At 50.6% G+C, this 20,708-nt stretch overlaps 1 protein-coding gene across 2 annotated transcripts in view; it reads left to right on the plus strand.

Moving 5' to 3' along the window:
* The window catches only part of EHD3 (EH domain containing 3), a 37,560-nt gene extending 17,063 nt beyond the window's left edge, over window positions 1–20,497 (plus strand). The window contains exons 3-6 of one of the 2 annotated variants that reach the window (XM_003943980.4): window positions 724–821; window positions 11,364–11,776; window positions 12,447–12,611; window positions 18,286–20,497. In XM_003943980.4, the coding sequence (XP_003944029.1) occupies window positions 724–821; window positions 11,364–11,776; window positions 12,447–12,611; window positions 18,286–18,813 (1,204 nt within the window). In that variant the 3' untranslated portion in view covers window positions 18,814–20,497. The remainder of the gene's footprint in view (window positions 1–723; window positions 822–11,363; window positions 11,777–12,446; window positions 12,612–18,285) is intronic. The other variant, XM_074395699.1, reaches the window with a different exon arrangement.
* Window positions 20,498–20,708: the final 211 nt, after the last annotated feature.

The following is a 20,708-nucleotide window of genomic DNA, read 5'->3' on the forward strand; positions in this document are numbered from 1 at the left end:
CTCACTTCTGGGGCTGGGATTCTGGCCCGGCTCCTGGGAGTCTGCATTTTAAGCCAGGCAGGCTTGAGATCCTCTGGCCGTGGCACCCAGCCTGTTATCTTGCACAGAGTAGGGCTTCAGTTACTGTTGCATGATAACCCATTCACAATGACATATACAGAGAAGCACACCCACTCTGCCCACGAGGATCAGATCAGAAGGAGGATGCCCAGACCCTGACTCTGTACAGTGATGCTTTGGGACAGACCCTCGAAATCCCTCCTGCCTCGCTTGTCCCTAGGGGTTCATAGGAAGAGGAGGCAGGGGGTCTTCTCATTGACTCTCTAAAGAAGCTGAGGTTCCTAGAGAGGGCCAAGCTAAGTGGAGTTACTCAAAACAGGGAGGTAGCTGGTCAAGGACAAACTAAAGACGGGGCCATAAGAATTAGACCCAGGCTTTGGTCACACATGAAGATGGGATGTTGCTATGAAGTAGCCCTGCTGGTCACACAACATTTTACCAAACACATGTGGGTGCAGGGCTCTCTGACACTGGATGTGGGGAGAGGCAGGAGGACTGGGATTCTGCCCTGGGTCAGCTGCCAGCTGTGCCCTGCATTGAGCAAGCCCCTGGCAAACTGAACCCTTCTGCATGCACCTGCAGCTCACCTGAGAGAGGTGGTTGGAATCATGGGGCTGGGTCATGAAAGGTGGATACTCACCCAGGTTTCCTCTGCCCATGCAGGTTTGTGTGTGCCCAGCTACCCAACCCTGTGCTGGAGAGCATCAGCGTCATCGACACGCCAGGGATCCTCTCCGGGGAGAAGCAGAGGATCAGCCGGGGTAAGAATCTGCCTGAGGGGTGTTGGCCGTGGGCTTCATGGTTCCGGCATGTTCACTCTGTTACATACCAGAAGAGAAGCACTCAGGGCCATGCTGTTCCTTGACCAACCGGCACTGCTGTGCTGTGTGGGATTATCTTACCTGGGGCAGTCCTAGGCAGGGGTCAGCAGGGGTCGGGAGAGGAATTCAGGTCCACCATCGCTCGCGAGACAGTTGGCCTCAGTTTTCCCATCTGTAAAATGAAAACATCAGTATCAGCCTCACTTCATGGGTTTATGCATGCTACAAGAGGCACCTTCCATGGCCCTGACCCTGGCTTGCTACTTAAGTTCCTGGGGAGCTTGTAGCTCTGCAGGACAGCCAAATGCATGCAGAGAAATTCAGCTCAATAGAGTCAGTGCTCTGGGTCCTAAGAGGAGGGAACCAGGTATTGAAAGCACTTCGAAAACTGTTCACTCCAGAAAAATTCGGGTTAATTGCTCATTAAATGAGGTTGCCTGGTGTGGTGGTTAGAAGACAGAACTCTGGAGTCAGGCTGGCAGGGTTCTAAGCCTGCCTTTCCCACCTCCTAACACAGTGACCCTTGGTAGGTTTCTAAATTTCAGTAACTTTATCTGAAAAATGGTGGGGGGTGGGGTGGGAAATAGTACTATCCATCTTCTAGAGTTGTTTGAAGATTAAAAGAAATGCTTCAGATAAAAAGCCTTTTCTGGCTGGCACGTAGCAAGCACCTAGTAACCATGAGGTGTTATGGATCACCGTCGTTTTCATCATTGTTTTCTTTTTTCTAGTTCTAAAATGCTAGGCAGATGCTGTCAGAAGCTAAAAGCAACTGCTCTGGGCCCCCACTCCTAGCCTGTCCTGCCACAGTTTGCCAAGTGTCCTGCATAGCCCCCTACCCTTTCTGTGCCACGTGTTGTATCTCTGGCAAGAAAATCAGATGATACCACACCCACCCCAATATTAGAACTAGTTGCTGGGGCTGGAGCGACATCAGCACTCGGAAGTCAGCCTGTGGTTAAGGGAGGGCTTGGAACTGCTGGGATCTCTGGGAAGCAGCTAGAACCCTTGTCTGAATGGACCTAGGTAGGTGACCATTTGCATGTGCCTTTATCCTCTGTGCTCTGTGGCTCCAGCTGGGACACAGTTCCATCCTGCCCATGTCTGTGCCACCACAGTGGGGCCCAGAAACCTCTGCTCTTTCTGCAAGAGCGTGGACTGCCCAGGCCAGCACTGCTCAGACTAGACCACTCAGAGGAGCAGTCACAGCCTCATGGTGTGATAGGCACGTGCTCCCACAGCTGTGTATTGATGACGCCCAAGTGGTCCAGGCCCTGGGCCCAGGTGCAGGTCACTAGCACCAGACCTGAGCTTCTGTTCAGTGCCTCTGTGAGCTGCCTTGGTGTCCTCTCTGCAGAGAGCAGCTATCTTCCGATGAGGCCAGATGTGTGGTGCAGGGCCAGGCTTGGCTCTTTGGGGCTACACTACGGCTGTGTGTGAGCTGCCAAGCCTGTCCTAGCCAGGAGTGGAGAGGGAAGAGACGCCCTCCAGGCCAGCATCTTGCTCAAAGGCCGGGTTAACCCCAGTCAGCCCTCCAGGGAAAACAGCCTGGGAGTCCTTATCCTATAGCAGGTGGGAGAGAGGAGGAGGCTGAACGTCCTGAGCGGGAAAGCCCTGCCCTCTCTCCTCACCACCTCTTGCTTTGCTTAGGAGGTGAGACTGGGAAGAAGAGGGGAAATGAAGCAACTGAGTCAGGAGGGACTTGAGAAACTGTGTTACCAATTCCTGTAATTGGTGGCCTGTGAGTTCTGGGACATCACAGCGTTCCCTGGGAAGGGGATGTTGGGAGACTTTGTTCCTTGGCTCCCTGTCTCTGCTGTATTGTGGAGGTGAGAAGGAGCAGGAATCCATGGCCTGGGAAACAGGGATGTCTGACCCTCCTTCCTTCTAGCCCACGAGCGCTGTAGCACCTGGCTCCCTGCTCAGCACCCTGTGTAGGGCAGTGTGGGTGATTTCTCTGTCTGCTTTGATTTGTTTCCCTGAGCACCCCCCTTCTCCTAACCCACCCATTCCCACCCTTAGGTGGTTCATCTGGGGTTCACCCTGCATTTAGGCCTAAAGGGGATTTGCTGTTTTACTCAGGCAGCTCAGGACTCCTCAGGATGGCTGGGGAAAGCCTCCTCTTCCCAGGGTTAAGTCCCTGGGGGGGCGTGCGCATGTGCACTTGCAAGGCCCCTGCGGCCTGAGTCCGGAGAGGACTCCAGCCTCTGAGGTTTCCAAGGACACTGTACTAGGAGTTCAGAGCTCTGGGCTTTAGAACCTCTGTGTGTCTCAATAGGTCACACTTTCAGTGTCCCCATGTGTAGCAAGCCTTCTTGTGAGGTCCATAGATCATATGAAAACACAGGCCGTAGCCCTGGGTCTGGATTGCCGTGAGCAACCTTCCTCGCTCCTTATCTATCAGTTGGCACCACTCATTATACAATCCCAGAGTAGTCTGTGTGAATGTCTGTGCAAAGGTTTCTGGGCCCCACTATGGTGGCACAGACATGGGCAGGATGGAACTATGTCCCAGCTGGAGCCGCAGAGCACAGAGGATGAAGGCACATGCAGATGGTCACCTACCTAGGTCCATTCAGACAAGAGTTTTAGCTACTTCCCAGAGATCCCCAGCAGTTCCAAGCCCTTCCTTCCAAGCAGTGCACAGCCTGTGCAGCTGTATGTGGCAGACTGGTTCCCAGGGACTCCTGCCTTCCTCAGTTCCTATCCTATTTCATTCTTTTCCTATTTATCTACCTCTCTCCTGCCTTTGTCTGTTGGACCTCAGTGAATGCCTTATGCAAATTAGGTCCTTGGTGTTCTTGCCTGCACTTCCTAACCCCTCCCACCCACAATGACTAATCCCCAAGTCCCTCTACGTCTGGGAGAAGTGACAGCCCCAGGAGTGGCTTTGCAAGCCAGTTTGTTTTCTGCTTTCTTGAGTCCAGACTGTAAATGCAGCTGCTGGCAAAAGCAGCCTGCAGTAAAATCAAGAGCTAGGAGCTGGGCTGCTGGCTCCTGGAGCAGTGCTGACCTCAGCACCCTGAGGAGACCAGGAAAGTTGCGCGGAGGGCATGACACCCTCAGTTATCTGTGGGACCCCAAACGAGGAGAGTTTCCAGAGTGCCTTTCTTTCTCACAATTGGCCTTAGAACACATAGTTCCAGTTTAAACTGACATACATAGACCCTCCCCCACCCATACCTCCTTTACACACACACCCACACCCACATATGCACACATACTCCCCACACATATCCTGCATATATACACAACTCCTCTCTTCCCCACAGCCCTCCCTCCCCCCTACATAAATGTGTGCTTGGAACCAAACTTGCTTCGTCATGCTTCTTGCCCGGGGCTCCAAGAGCTCTGGGTTTGGCCACAGAGCACACTGGGTGCTTCTCACCTTCCTCCAGCCAGCCCAGGGCAGGACTGGACACCCTTGCTCCCTGGGATAATCCCGCCAACTATGTCCTGCACGAGGGTGTCTAGAGCCTGAAATTCAGCCCACAGTCCACTCACTGAGCCTCATACTGGGTGCAGGACTGTGTCTCACCAGAAAAAAAAGGGGCAATGTTATCAAGTCAGCACAAAAGCCCCGATGGGCCATATTAGACTGCCTGTTCTGCAAAGTGAGCTGCTTCCAAGGGCTCCAAGATCTCAGGCTTCGCAGGAAGGAGTACTGGGGCCCCAGGCTAGAGGGCAGCAAAGTGTCCTCCTTGCTCAGGGTATGGCCCCTCTACTGAGCCTGGTCGGGTGGGAAGAAGGGTGGGGCGCTTCTTCCTGGGGAAGCTGATTCTGGGAGGTCCTGGGGCAGCACGTGTCTCTGGATGCAGATGTGTTGGGGTGGGCAGGGGAGGCAGGCAGGGAGGCGGTTCCTGGAAGTGGCAGGATGTGCCCCGGCCAGGCTCATTACTGGGAAGAAGCGAGGATGCGGCAGAAGTGGGAGGGCTCCAGAAGGTTGAATGTCCTCGGCTTAGGAACCACATTTCCTGGCTGCTTCCCAGCTAGAAATCCCCACAGGCGCCACCTTAGGAAAGCAGGGCAGGGCTTTGTGCTGACACCACAGACTGCACAGCTGGAAGCTCCTCCCTGCAGGCCTCTTACTGTACAGGTGAGGTCAGCAGGGCCAGAGCAGGCTGAAAACTTGCCCAGGTCTCACATCTGCAGTGAGAACTCTGGTCTCCCTATTCCCGGTTCCATGGCTTCTCAGCACGCTATCATCATCTGCCCAGGAAGAGCGCGCAGGGGACAGGAATGAGTGCAAACCTCTCATCTCCAAGTTTCTTCTAGGGGGCTTTAGTGCTCAGACCTTGGCAGTTCTGGACTGATCCTTGCAGCCTCACATTCCTAGCCCATCCGGGGGACTCTCTCTGGAGCAGAGCCTGCACTTACGGGCCTCTGAGTCTTCCCAGACTATGTGCTGGGACATGCACCCCCATGTGGGCACTCCCATGCCTGGGCAGAGCAGCTGAGTCCTGACACCCTTCAAAAGGCCTTGCCAACCATCTGCTCCAGCCGCTCTTTGCCGTTACTTCTTGGAAGCATCTAATGTGGCATTTGTTCTCCATTGTCAGCCAAACTCTTCCTACGTTCTGGACATTGATGCCTTGTTATTCCTCTTTTGCTCAAATGTCTTTAAATCTTGACAGAGACTTTTGAGAGGGAGCGATGGGCTTTTGTATGTACCCACTGCAAGTAAGTGCCTGGTTTGAGGGCTTGGCCTCCAAGCTTCAGGCTCACATGGCTGTGAGCTGTTATAGAAAGAGAACGTGGGCTGCGAGTCAAGGAGCTGGGTTCCAGGCCTCAGTTGGCCACCGGCTGGCTGTGTGAGCTGGGGCGAGACCCTTAATCTCTTTGTGTCCCCATTCCCTGTCCTGTAAGATGTGTATGCCCTACTTACCTCCTGGAATATGGAGGATTATGAAGAGTAAATGAGGTCATGTGGCTGGAAATGCAAAGAAGTGTGCTGCCCTGTCAGGGCCCAAGCACTGCATTTCAGACCACGAGGAAGCCGGTTGGTGATGAAGGAGTGGCTGTGCTTACTGTGTTTGTCTGATTGATTTCCTCCTGCGTGGCATTACTTCAAAGTGCTTTCTTTTCAGTCCTCTGGAGCCTAGGGTTGTGGAGGACCACAGATCCCTGTGGGCTGCCCCATCTCCAGGCCCAGAGCCGGTTGACCAGCAGACTTGCGCCATGATGTCCAGGAAAGGCAGATTTTCTGGTCTGTCTCCTGGGGGTTGAATCTCCCCCCACTCACTAGTCCATATTTCAGGAACCCTTGGACTGCCGCGGGTGCTCAAGAGCTACTGCTGTGGGTCTCAGAGCCACTGCTGGAACCAGAGAGGGAAAGGGGGCCTGCCACTGGTGATGCCGCTCACTGCAGCTGCCGAGGCAGAGTCTCTGCCATCAGATCTACTGCCACAGCTCTACCACAGACTCCTCATTCAGTCATTTGTTATCCCCATTTTGCAGCTGAGAAAACTGAGGTTCAGATTTGCCAAATAAATGAAAAGCTAATCCTATACCATACCCTTTTTCTTACTGAGTCCCGTCTATATCTTTGAGATACCCCCATTCCTAGATCTACACCGAAGTCCAAGCCAAGTAAAGAATGAAATTTCGGTCCTGCAGGTGACACAGGCTCAGGGTTAGCCAGGAGCAGGGAGGCTGAGCTTCAGGGGAACACATGGAGTCATTGCTTGATGGTCATGGTCTTTCCAGCCACACCTGGGTGGAAGCTACTGGCATTACTGAGTCTGTAATTTAATAGCAGCTTGCCGGAGCAAGGAGGAGGCCTCTGCTTATAAAATCATAGAAACAGTTCCCGGAAGCCCTTGGCCTGTCCTTAGGCAGAGACAGACTTCACACAGGCATCTCTGAAGCCTGTACGACATCAGCCTACATTCTCATTCTCTTGCTGGGCCTGCAAAGGTTCTTTTGTCTAATCTCCATCCATCCCCCTATACTCCCGACCCTCACACCTCTGGTTTCAGACGCAGAGAATTGTCAGAGAAAGGAAGCTCAGAGGTTGTCCAGCCCAATCCCCTGGTTTGATGAGGAAAGACAGCGAGGAGTAGAGAGGGGAGGCTGCATGCCCGAGGACACACAGTCCACTAGCGGCTAAGCAGAAACGAGAGGTGGGCTCCCCCAGGCCGGTGCTCCTCTGTTGACCTCTTCCAAGCATGTCCCATCTCATAGAACTAGCGCTTAGAAGGAGCACTTTATAAAAAAACAGCAGGGCAATCAGAACAGCCAAGATCACAGCTCAGTGGTTTCACCTGCATCCTCTGATTTGGTTTGATCCTCACAATAACCCTATGACTGAGTCACTGGTTTCTCAACCATAAAACTTTGAGGCCCAGAGATTACTCATTTACTGTCTCCCAGATGCAAAATGTGTAAGAAGGATCCCATGTTCCATTCAGCAAATACTGATAGTGCATCTGATGTGTGCCACTCACTGTGCTGGGTGCAGGGGAAGCCCAGAAGGATGAGGTGCTGCCCCTGCCCTGCCCAGCTCCCAGTGCAGCGAGGATTTCAGTGGGCTGAGCGGCAGAACAGGAGCATGCATGATGCTTCAAGACCACCCAGGGCAGGGACAGGATGGCCAGGGGTCTATCCTGTTCTGGCAGCACCGACATATTGCTGACCCTCAACCTTTGCAGACACAGCCTCCTCTTACATCACTGGCGTCATCAGGGATTGCCGCAGGGTCGCAGGGACAGAGCCTCTTCTCTTCTCTGCAGTTTCTCTGGTGCCTTTGTGTTCCCCAGCGTGATAGAGGCGTGGCTACAGTGCAAGAGTTGAATTTGGAGTTCAGGTCTCGGCTCTGACCTCAGCATTGTGTGGCCTTGGGCCTTTCTCTCACCCTCTATAGACCTCCATTACCTTGTCAGCATAGGGCTCAATGCTAGCCACCCTGGCTGCCTTAGCCTGTTCTGAGCCATTGAGTCAATACATGGGGCTGAGATTTGCTGGACAGGTGAGAGAGAGCTGTAGCTCAGTCTTGTCCTCCAGCAGCCCCTTCCGGGGGCCTGCACTGCCACAGCTAAAATCCAGATTGGGGAATGAGGAGCAGCAGAAGGCCAGAGGCCTGGCAGGGAGTTGTGGAGGGCCCTGCTGCCCTCCTGATGTGAGCTGTTTGCAGAGGTGGGGGTTGGGCCAGGGGACTCAGGCTGCCCTGATTTTCTTAGCCCTCAGGCCCCTCCCCACCCACAGCTCTGAGGGACTGCCTTTGGGAGGTGACAGCAGCCTTGCCATGGGCTATGCCAAAGGGAAGATAAAAATTGGCTGGAGCCATCCCTGGGGAGAGGAGGAGGGATGGAAGGAAGGAGGGAAGGAGGGGAGGAGTGTGGGCTGCAGGCTTCACCTAGAGTGGGAGTGTTTAGGCCTCCCAGGCTCCAGTGAGGACCAGCTGGGCCTGCGTGCCAAGGAGGGAGGAAGGCAGGGAGCGGCTAGGTGCAGAACGGCTGGATGACTGACAGCTGGGTCGTCTGGCCTCACCACTTGCCAGCTGTTTGACCCTCTCCTCTTTGAACCTCAGTTTCCTCCCCTGGAGGTGAGAATGATACCCTTGTGCTGCCTATCTCAGAAGGTGTCGTGAGGGTGAAATGAGGTCATGACATGAACAGCTTGCCATCCGCAGAAAGCACTGAACTTGGAGTTGGAGAGCTAGGGGTCGTGTCCCACGGGTGGTCTTTGCTGAGTCACTCAACCTCATAGAGTTTGTGTGAACATCTCCCAGGCAGGGGTGATGATGCCCCTGCCTCCTGGGCAGAGCAGCCTCTGAAGCACTTTCCTGGGCCTTGCCCCTGAGCCCAGACAAAGCACCTGTCTTCGAATGGGAAAGCAAAATCTAGTTCACACCAAGTCCTTAATGACACAGCAAGCAGGGACTGTCCTCAGGGTGGTACCTGGAGACACTAGGCCAGCTCTGCCCTTTCCTGAGCCTCAGTTTCCCTATCTGTAAATCAGGGAGTTGGCCCATTGATTGCTAAGCTCCTTGTAGCCTCATGTGTCTACCCCTCAGGAGCAGGGGAAGGAGACTCGTGTGTTAGTTGAGATGTATATTAATTGAGCAGCTGATGGATCTTCGAGAAAATCACCTGGGAATGGAAATACTTTGAAGCGTTTCATTTACCAAAGACAGAGGAGTTTAAAATGGATAGTACCGGTATCTGGGTAAGCAAAGGAAGGTTTTACCATTCTTTGTTGGTTGGAATTCTCTTACAGCCACTGGACAAACATTAAAGGGGTCCTTCAGGAAGCTTTAGGGCAGCAACTTTTCCCATCCGTGCTGATCCCATCCTCCTAGCCCCTGTGACAGTGTCTCCACGTGTCCTAAATATGTACGCCATTGGGTGTTCACTAGATGCCACAGGGTGGGGGAAAGGCTTCTTGAACTTAGCTCCCTTGGCTCCTCCTCATCGATGCCTGCAGCTTAGTCTGAAGTGACAGCCTTTGAAAGCCAGCTCAGTGCAGTGGTCCATTGCACTGACTCCAGGGCCACCTTCCTGGACTCAAGTCCCAGCCCACTGCTAACCAGCTGGGGGACCTTAGACAAGTTCCTTTATCTGTTTGTATCTCTGGTTACTCCTCAGAGAAGTGGGGCTGACATTAGTGTCTAATGACGCTGCATAGGGTCATCATGAGGATTAAAGGAATGAATGATTATAAAGTACTTAGGTCAGTGCTGCACACCTTTTGAATGCTACGGAAGTGTTAGCTATTGTTCTTTTTATGGACCAGTGGTATCCAAAGTGTGGTCCTGACTGACAGCCTCAGAATCTCCTGGGAGCTTGTTAGAAATGCTCTGTGCCAGACCTACTGAAACAGAAACTTTGGGGATAGAGTCTAACCATCTAGGTTTTAACAAGCCCTGTAGGGGATTCTGATGCAGACTAAGTTAGGACCCCCATTACAGACGATCTGAGCTTCTTAAGTCTGATTCACTCACAAGACAGTTGCCTGATGATCTTGCCTGGTCTCTAGTCTCCCTCTGTAAAGCAGGATAGGCTTTTCCCTATTGATTTGGTTTCCCATTCAGTGGTGGCCATGAGCTTTGGGTCCCCAGTGAGTGTCCCCTGGAACCCTTGTGCTATGGGGAGCCAGGGTGGTTGATCACTTTAGAATCCAAGAAAGGGTTCCTACCTCGGTGCCAGAGTTATGCCATGGAGCAGTGGCAGCAGGGGAGGCTGAGAACCCTGCTTAGACTCAGAACGGGAAAGCCTGCCACCTCCATTCTCATGCCACTGCTGCTGCTCATGGGCTGTGTGCCCTTCCACAAATCCCCTGACTTCTCTGAGCCCCACTTCCTTAGCTCTTGTCTTCCTATTTTGTGTCAGAGGAGCCTGAGACACAGAGTTAAGACCTACTGGGGCTCTGGGTGTCAGTGAATGTATAGACTGTTGGTCTACCCTCCCACTTCAGCCCATCCTGGATCCACAGCTAATTGGGATTGAGTATAACAACTTCTGTGGGGCTCCTGTGACCAGCCTGACAGCAGCTTAGTGCTAGACAACCGAGGTGTGGGTGACCAGAGTCCCAGTCACACCCTAAGGAAGAAACCCCTTGTGGTTTCAAGAGTTGGGAATTCTGTGCTGCCGCTGATTACAAAAGAAAGCCTGCGTGAGAACAAGTTGTGTGTTTCTGTAACAAGAATTGCAGATTTCTTCCAGACCAGTGATGGGCATGGTCTGAACCATCATCAGTATCTACCTTTTACTGTTTCATTGTTTTCAGACCTTACAAAGAATTTCTGAGTTTTTGTATCAGGTTAGGTGTCCAGACTTTCTTTTGCAACAGGCTGCTAAATACAGTAAGCATGGATAGGAGAGCTGGATAGTGGCGTGTCTTGTGGATATAATGATGTTAATAAGAGTAACTAGGCCAGGGGCAGTGGCTAGCCGGGGGCGGTGGCTCATTCCTGTAATCCCAGCACTTTGGGAGGCCAAGGCAGGCAGATCACCTGAGGTCGGGAGTTTAAGACTCAGCCTGGCTACCATGGCGAAACCCTGTCTCTACTAAAAATACAAAAATTAGCTGGGCGTGGTGGCACATACCTGTAATCCCAGTTACCCTGGAGGCTGAGGCAAGAAAACTGCTTGAACCCGGGAGGCAGAGGTTGCAGCTAGCAGAGACGGCGCCACTGCATTCCAGCCTGGGCAACAGAGCGACACTCCATCTCAAAGAAAAAAAAAAGAATTAGCATTTACTGAGCATCTACTAAGTGCTGGATTTTAGGAGTATTTAATCTTCATAATTCTATCAATTAGGTATTCCTATTATTTTAGTTTTTAATAGTATTTTTAGATGAAAAAATGCTAAGAGACATTGAGTAATTTGCTCAAATCCAAACAGTTAAAATGTGGAGGAGCCAGGATTTAAATTCAGATCTGACTCCCAAGACTGTGTTATTTCTACTGCACCTGACTGCTTCTCGAAACCCCTGCCCTATACCCCAAAGGCCCCAGCCCCTGACTGTCCCTCTGCCGGCAGGGTATGACTTTGCAGCTGTCCTTGAGTGGTTTGCCGAGCGGGTTGACCGCATCATTCTGCTCTTCGATGCCCACAAACTGGACATCTCTGATGAGTTCTCAGAAGTCATCAAGGCCCTCAAGAACCACGAGGACAAGATGCGGGTGGTGCTGAACAAAGCTGACCAGATCGAGACGCAGCAGCTGATGCGGGTGTACGGGGCCCTCATGTGGTCCTTGGGGAAGATCGTAAACACCCCGGAGGTAATCCGGGTCTACATTGGTTCCTTCTGGTCCCACCCCCTCCTCATCCCTGACAACCGGAAGCTCTTTGAGGCTGAGGAACAGGACCTGTTCAGGGACATCCAGAGTCTGCCCCGAAATGCTGCCCTGCGAAAGCTCAATGACCTCATCAAGAGAGCAAGGCTGGCCAAGGTGAGACAGCCCACTGGAAGGTGGGCCGCTTGGGCAGGGGCCAAGAGTTTGGGGGACAGCTGCAGGAGCTGAAGGTCGCTGCCTCCAATAGCTGGGCTGGAGAATGTCCTGCAGCCACCGCATCATGTGTGTGGCACCAAGGGGCAGGATAGTGTGGGGGCTGCGGTTACAGGCTCTGGGATCAGAGGGCCAGATTGGAGCAGACTCCACTGTTTACTGTCTCTGGGATTCCCAGCCTTAGCAAGGCCAGTAGTCTCTCTATGCCTCTGTCTGCATCTGTAAAATGGAGTTGTTGGAGGATAAAGTGAATTACAAAGAGTCTCAAAGCCATCATCACAGCGCCTGGCAGCTTCAGAGATGCTCCACAAATGTCAGCTGTTGGTATTGTCTTCAGCAGCAGCAGCAGCAGCAGCAGCAGTAACATGACTACCTCATCCTGACTTTTCCGTAGCTCCCCACAACCTCTCCTTGCCCATGTAACACAGAAAAACAGCCCAGCCCTCCAAGCAATGTGGAGGCATGAGGGTAGTAGAGGTAGACAGAATTTCAGAAGTAGGAGCAGGGGGAGGTGGGAGGGATGTAGCGTTAGCAATGGGGTGAGAACCATCCTAGAAGGAAGGGATCATCCAGGGTCTTGATGTGAAGGCTTCTCTCTGGCCCTGTTTGTCAGGTCCACGCCTACATCATCAGCTCTCTGAAGAAGGAGATGCCCTCGGTGTTTGGGAAGGACAACAAGAAGAAGGAGCTGGTGAACAACCTAGCTGAGATCTACGGCCGGATCGAGCGGGAGCACCAGATCTCACCTGGGGACTTCCCCAACCTGAAGAGAATGCAGGTAGCGAGGGCTGGGGGTTCTAAAACCAGGGACAGTGTCTGAGAGCTGGCTGAGCAGCCTGAGTATGGAGGAGGCCACCCTTGGAGCCCCTGGGGAGAACCCAGCCCAGAATCATCAGACAAGGCGGTGGCCCTGGATCTGCTCTCTGTTGGGCAGTCACTGGCCCAACAGGGGAGAGACACGGAGCCCACCGCCCCAATGGGTGCAGGTGTGTTAGATGACGTTGCGGGTCTGACACCTCCAGTTGATGACCTTCTCTAGTCACAGCCACCACCGGCTTGACATCCCACCATCTCTGGTGCAATGGGATGGGCCACCTGACCAAGTTTCGCCAGGCTTTTAAAGTGCCTGAGTTTACAACCGAGGTCCACCTTGTGAGCAATTTGAGAAACGAGCTTCAGGGAGGCAGAAGTGCACATGGGAGCTCATCTTTGGGTCATATTGCAGGTGCCTATCTTGGGCCAGTGACCATGGTTTCTTCTGGTTTTCCCCAAAGCACTCCTCAGAGGGAGGCATTTGTCATTGCCGTTTTACAGAAGAAACTGAGGTCTCAGTGTTTTCCGAGTGTAGCATTCACATAGGCCACAAGAAGAAAAGCCAGGAGCTGTACCCAAGGTCCAAACAGGAAACCACCATACCACATTGACTGGATCCTCTCTGAGCCTTCATCTCCTCATCTGTAAACTGAAGCTACAAAATCACCTCATATACAGGTGTTGTGAGCACCAGTGAGATAATATTTCCAAAGCCCTTAGCACAAAGCCAAACAAACTACACCCTTAATACACAGTAGCCATCACTGGGTGGGCAGGGGGAGCTGGGCGCTAGCACAAAGCATCTACCCTCTGTAGGTGCTTCACATGATTTTAGTTTTTAGTTGATAAGTTAAAAAAGGGGTCTTAGGGTCCCTTTCAAATGTTATCTTCTCAACTTCTTATCAACTTCTTATGATTCTAGAATTAGGAAATTAGAAGCCGGGCACAGTGGCTCACACCTGTAATCCCAGCACTTTGGGAGGCTGAGACAGGCAGATCACCTGAGGTCAGGAGTTCGAGACCAGCCTGGCCAACATGGTAAAACTTCTACTAAAAATGCAAAAAGGTTAACTGGGCATGGTGGCAAGCACCTGTAATCCCAGCTACTCGGAAGGCTGAGGCACAAGAACCACTTGAGCCCAGGAGACGGAGGTTGGAGTGAGCCAATGTATATACACCATAGAATGGATATACACAAGATTGTGCCACTGCACTTCAGCCTGGGCAACAGAGCAAGACTCCATCTCAAAAACTAAAAAAAAACAAAAGAATTAGGAAATTAGAAAAATAAAAAAATAGCAGCCATAGACGGACTTAATAGATGCTGTTGTTCTTGGGTCGATCTTTAGCTTGAGAATCAGTTTCTCAGTTTAAATCTGGGGTTTTCATGACATCACTATAGTCCTGAATAGGTATTTTTAGTTTCCTATCTGTCAAAAGAAAAGAAAAAAATACATATTCCAAGTGTGCATTTGTTCATGTATCCATCCATTCAGATAACCACCTACCTCGAGCCATTCACTAACGAGCATTGCTTTTGTTTTGAGGATTTCCCGGTCTGTGACTTGGAGCACTTCAGCTTTTCACTTCTCCTTTTGTTAAGAATTTAATGATCTGGGCCAGGCACAGCGGCTCACACCTGTAGTCCCAGCACTTTGGGAGGCTAAGGCAGGCAAATCACAAGGTCAGGAGTTCGAGACCAGCCTGGCCAACATGGTGAAATCCCATCTCTACCAAAAGTACAAAAAATCAGCTAGGCGTAGTGGTGGGTGCCTACGATCCCAGGTACTCGGTAGGCTGAGGTGGAAGAGTCGCTTGGGCCTGGGGGGTAGAGGTTGCAGTGAGCCAAGATCATGCAACTGCACTCTAGTCTGGGAAACAGTGGGACTGCATCTCAAAAAATAAATAAATAAATAAATAAATAAATAAGAATTTAATGATCTGTAAGCAAACATTTGGGAAGATAACATTTGAAACGTACCCTAAGACCCCTCTTTTAACGTGAGGAATCCTTTCAAAACATAAAGTTTCTCACCTCATTTCCTTTCCAGTTTGATATTCTGTTCCGCAGTTCAGTATGCTGAATCCACAATGCAAATAGCTGTCCTGTGTGGGTGTCCATGTAGGGTGATGGGAGCGCCCACCCATCATGCCCCCTAGGAGATACTGGGACCCCTGCCTGGGAGCCCACCAAACACATCTAGATGTGAGCAGGCTGGGAGAGACAGGAGGAATGAGAGGTGCGAGGACCTTGGGACCTGATGCCCTGAGCAGTGGGAAATAGGGCCCTGCCTGCTCCTTCTCCAGGAGGTCTTCAGCCCTCAGGCCTCTGTAGCTTAGCCCCACCCTAGGAGGGAGGGGAGAGGTACGCAGGCGAACACCTGCCTTAGAAAGCTATGGGTGTTTACTGCATTTTCTGCAGCAAACTAGCTGTGCTTCACCCTGCGTACTGGCCACTTCTCAGCCTCTGGAGAGTTCTGTGGCCAAAGCCAGGGCAGGAGCAAAAAGCTCTCACCTTGCCACCCTCTAGAGGCCATGGAGAATTTGCTGTTCTAGACTTGGAACCTTTCAAAATTGCAAAAACCTGAGAAGTGGAACATATTTCCTTTATGCTCTGGTGTGGGTAGCCATGTGAAGGCAAAGGGAGCTCTTCCAAAATCTGCCTGCCTGCCTGTGCCTACTGTGTCAAACCCTCGAGGGCAGTCATGCCTTGTTAATGACAGGGACGGGTCTTCAGCAGTGCATTGTGAGGTGATTTTGTCATTTCTGGGTGAACACCATAGAATGTATATACACCTGGATAGTAGAGCCTACCACACACCTGGGCCGTATGGTATGATGACCTTTTGCTTCTAGGCCACAAACCTAGCATGTGACTGTACTGAATGCTATAGGCAGTTGTAACTCAATGTATTTGTGTATCTAAGCATAGAAGAGATACAGTAAGAATACAGTATAAAAGATATAAACAGTGGTATACCTGTAGGGGGCACTTATGATGAATGGAGCTTGCAGGACTGGAAGTTGCTCTGGGTGAGCCAGTGAGTGAGGGTGAGTGAGTGTGAAGGCCTAGTATATCACTGTACACTGCTGTAGATTTTAGAAACACTATACTGGCTGGGCTCCGTGGCTCACACCTCATACCAAAGTAGTCTCAGCACTTTGGGAGGCCAAGGCAGGCAAATCACGAGGTCAGGAGATCAAGACCATCCTGTCTAACACAATGAAACCTCACTGTCGTACTGCAGCGAGCATAAAAAGTCAACACCAAGACAGAAGTATGCCAAACTGCAGGGTCTTTATTGCCAGCAGCCATGGAGTCTCTCCAATCCGTGGCCCTGAAAGGAGAGTGTCAAGACCTTTTATGCCCATAAACCACCTCGGGGGTGAGGGTGAGGAGTAGGGGGTGGGGGTGAGGGGCTTCAGACATTCCGAGGGCCAGTGAACTTTGGACATTCTGTAAATTACCTCCTGGGCAGAGATGAGGGTGAGGGGTTTCAGACATTCTGATTGTTACTTAAGTGGTTCACAGAAGTCAAGATAAGCGTTAGTTTACACATTGTCTGGGTAGGGTAAAAATTACAGGCCTTAGTTACTTATTACAAGTCGCAGGGGCCAAGATGGTGTGGGTTTAGACTGCTTGCCTGTCACATTAGGGTTACAGAGAGCAGTTTCAACAGAAAGCTGAGGTATGGTTGAGGTATGCAGTTTTATTGGGCTTTTACCATGTCACACTTGCCTCTACTAAAAATACAAAAAATTAGCCGGGCATGGTGGCATGTGCCTGTAGTCCCAGTTACTTGGGTGGCTGAGGCAGGAGAATTGCTTGAACCCGGGAGGCAGAGGTTGCAGTGAGCTGAGATCCTGCCACTGCACTCCAGCCTGGGCGACAGAGTGAGACTCTGTCTCAAAAAAAATTTAAAAAAGATAGAGAAACACTGTACACTTAATCTACACTAAATTTATCTTTAGAAACATTTTCTTTCTTCAGTAATAAATTAACAATTCTACTTTAGAAACTTTTTTACTCTTGTAGTAACACTTGGCTTAAAACATACATTGCATATCTATACACAAATATTTTCTTATTCTATAAGTTTTTTTCTATTAAAAAAGCATTATTTTTTACTTTTTAATTTTTTTGTGTACTAAAAACTAAGATGCAAATACCCACAGTGGCCTAGGCCTACAAAGGGTCAGGATCATCAGTTTCACTCTCTTCACCTCCGTATCGTGTCCCACTGGAAGGTCTTGAGAAGCAGTAACACATATGTAGCTCTCATCTATAATAACAATGTCTTCTGGAATTTCTCCTGAAGAGCCTGCCTGAGGTTGTTTTACTGTTAACTTTCTTTGTAAATAAGTAGAAGGAATATACTCTAAACAATGAAAAGTACAGTATAGTAAATATTAACATAGACCAGTGACAGTCATTATCATTATCCAGTATTACGGACTCTGTATAAATGTGTGTGCTAGACTTTTATACCACTAGCAGCACAATAGATTCATTTACACCAGCATCACCACAGACACATAATGTGTTGTGTTATGTACAAAGTCGCTAGACAATAGGGATTCCCCAGCTCCATTACTCTCTTCTGGGAGCCTCATTGTATGTGTGATCCCTCATTGACTAAAATATCATAATGCCGCACATGACTGTGTTTTGAAAACACTCTTCAGGGAACTCCAACGAGCATCCTGATTAAGAACCGTACTTTGGGGACGACCTTGACTTCTATTATGATCTGGTTTTAGTAGCCTGTGCCTTGTTTTTCTGTTTTTTCACTATGTGGGGATAGAATGGGATTTTCCTAGCTCAGAAGGGCATTGGGGGAGTGAACAAGGTAATGTAGTGAAGGCCCTTGTGGTGATTTTCAAGTACAGCATAACCCTTATTAAAGAAGAGGCCATCGTGTGGTGGCTCACACTTGTAATCCCAGTACTTTGTGAGGCCAGGAGTTCAAGACCAGCCTGGCGAACATGGTGAAACCCCATCTCTACTAAAAATACAAAAATTAGCTGGATGTGGTGGTGCCTGCCTGAAGCCCCAGCTACTTGGTAGGCTGAGGTGGGAGAATTGCTTGAACCTGGGAGGTGGAGGTTGCAGTGAGCCAAGATCAGGCCACTGCACTCCAGCCTGGGCAACAGAGTGAGGCTCCGTGTCAAAAAAAAAAAAAAAAAAAAAAAGCAATAATAAATAAGATAAAAGTAAAAAAAAGTAGAGGCCCATATGACCTAGTATCAGAGGGTACAGCATTCAAGAGACAAGATTCAATAGCCAAAACTGACTTAAAGAGACATGTATGTTTTCCTCTCTGGAATGACATTAAAAGGGATTGAAATAAATAGATCAAGCCAATACTTGTTAAATTTCTCTTTCTTCCCAACCCCTACAACTCTTCTAATTCCTCCTGAAAAATCCCATCATCAGCCCTATGGACCTTCATTCCCCTCCCCTCATATACCCTTGATTACCATGTCATGCCCATCAGCTGAGCCTCTAAGTCACACGTCTTTCATTGTGGAAAGGGATCAGTTGTGAACATTCTAGTGTTCATAGGAGGCACGTGACAAATGGAGGGCTCTCCCCTTTCACTGTATCCTATCTTCATCTCCTCTCCCTTTCTTCCCAGGACCAGCTGCAGGCCCAGGACTTTAGCAAGTTCCAGCCGCTGAAGAGCAAGCTGCTGGAGGTAGTGGATGACATGCTGGCCCACGACATTGCTCAGCTCATGGTGCTGGTGCGCCAGGAGGAGTCACAGCAGCCCATCCAGATGGTGAAGGGCGGAGCATTCGAGGGCACCCTGCACGGCCCCTTTGGGCATGGCTATGGGGAGGGGGCTGGAGAAGGTATTGACGATGCTGAGTGGGTGGTGGCCAGGGATAAGCCCATGTACGACGAGATCTTCTACACCCTGTCGCCGGTGGATGGCAAGATCACAGGTGCTAATGCCAAGAAGGAGATGGTGCGCTCCAAGCTGCCCAACAGCGTGCTGGGCAAGATCTGGAAGCTGGCTGATATTGACAAGGATGGCATGCTGGATGATGAGGAGTTTGCACTGGCCAACCACCTCATCAAAGTCAAGCTGGAGGGGCACGAGCTGCCCAATGAGCTGCCTGCCCACCTCTTGCCCCCATCCAAGAGGAAAGTTGCTGAGTGATGGGGGTGGAGGGGCATTCAGACAGGCAGGTGTTAGAGAAGGAGATGAGAGCGGTGACTATACACACACACACACACACACACACACGCACACACACACATACATACACAGATCTTGACATTGCACTGTAGGTAAGAGAGGACCATGATGCCCATGTTTGCAGCTCATACTTGTTTGGGCACATCTCTAAGTTCTCAGGATCAGTAGAAGGACAGGAACACTCCCAGGCCCCAGAGTCTAAGCTTAAGTCTCCATCCCTCCTCCCCTCTCATCATCCACTCCCCAGAGACCTGAGGATATTCACTTGCCCACAGATGGCCCACCCACCTTCAGATTCCCCAGTGCCTCCACACCCAGGCTCTGAGCAGATGGAGAAGACTTTTCATTTAGTAGACACTCACTTTTTTTTTTCTGTGCTTTCCCTACCTGCTTTGGCTTCATAATAAGAAATCCATTCAGGAGCTAGGAGATCTGAGGGCCGGGAGACAGCCGCAGGGAGGAGAGGTGAGAAAGGAAAAATCTTCTAGAGCCATCATCTCAGGAGCTCTGTTCTTTCCTTATCTAAGCCTCTGTCTTCTTTGGCAAAACCTTTTGAACTCTGCCGGTATTTCATTTTAAAGAATCCCAGAGCGGGGGAGAGAAGAGAAAAAAATCAGAAATTGCAAGGAAGCTGTCCTATAACCCACTGAAAACCTGTCAAAGTGGTTTTGTTAGATGGATTTTGTTAGATGTTCTTTCCACCTGGCCTATGGTATTTAGATGTTCATACTTGACTCACATTTACCCAGCCCCACTGTGTGCCAGGAGCTATGTTACGCACTCTACATACATTATTCTATGTGGCCCTCCCTGGTGCCCCAGGTAAGTATGCATTAGACTTCCCATTTTGCAGATGAGAAGGCTGAGTAGTCTCAGAAGGGTTTAGGCGACCTTCTTGGACTCACAGAAGTCACATGTGATGGAGAGAGGATTCAAAGCCAGGGCCTCAGACCCTCAGATGCTTCCCTGTGCTACGATGTATTCAGAATCCCAGCATTGATACCCAATGACAAACCATGGAGAACAAGCCAAGCGTGCAGGCCCCCTGCAGCCTCCCAAGACAGGCTGGCAAGGCAGGAGGGCCAGCCAGCATTTGGTGGGCCATCAGTCTGGCCCATCTGTCGTGTCATAGAAGCAAACCGTGCCTTCTGGCTCTGCGCCCCATATTTCCAGCCTCACAGACATCCAACAGCACCAGCAGGAGAGTGGGCTGGCCTGCTGGATGCTGTTCGTGCCTGTCCCTGCTCTGCCTCCCACCCAGTTGTCTGAATCATCCCAGCTCAGATGCAGCTACCATCTCTTTTGTCAAGTGGGACCTCATGCTAATTCTTAGAAGGCTAACTTGAGAGGTCTGGGGTCTTGTTCCCTGGAGGGTCTTCAGGGACTCTTCAGAGTCCTTGGAAAATCCCCACCATACTCAATGCCCTACATTCTCTGTGGTCTCTCCCTGGCTTGCTTCATGGCCACTGAACCAGTCACTTTGTATGCTGTGCTCCTACTGTGATGGAAAACAAAATGAGTATAACTTATTTTATATCCATATTCAGACTATATAGAGAATATTCTTTGTATCTATGATGTGCTTACTACTGCAGTGTGTCTGTCATTAGTCTTCATGTTAATACAGTACATTTATTCTTTGGTACCTGTTTGGCCACAGAGCATCGTTCAATGGAGGCTGAGGGAGAGGGGCCGGGTTCTTAATTGGGATTCCTGGTGGAATCTTTAGCCAAGCATGGTTCACTGTGGCCACCCAACAGCCAGCATCCACAGCCAGCTTCCCAGTGGCCTGGAGTTTCTCTGGGCCCAGTGACCAACCCAGGCAAAGCTGGTAGAGCCACTGCTCCCTGCCTCTC

The sequence above is a fragment of the Saimiri boliviensis genome, chromosome 1 (genome assembly GCF_048565385.1).
Source record: "Saimiri boliviensis isolate mSaiBol1 chromosome 1, mSaiBol1.pri, whole genome shotgun sequence".
NCBI classification, from domain to species: Eukaryota; Metazoa; Chordata; class Mammalia; order Primates; family Cebidae; genus Saimiri; species Saimiri boliviensis.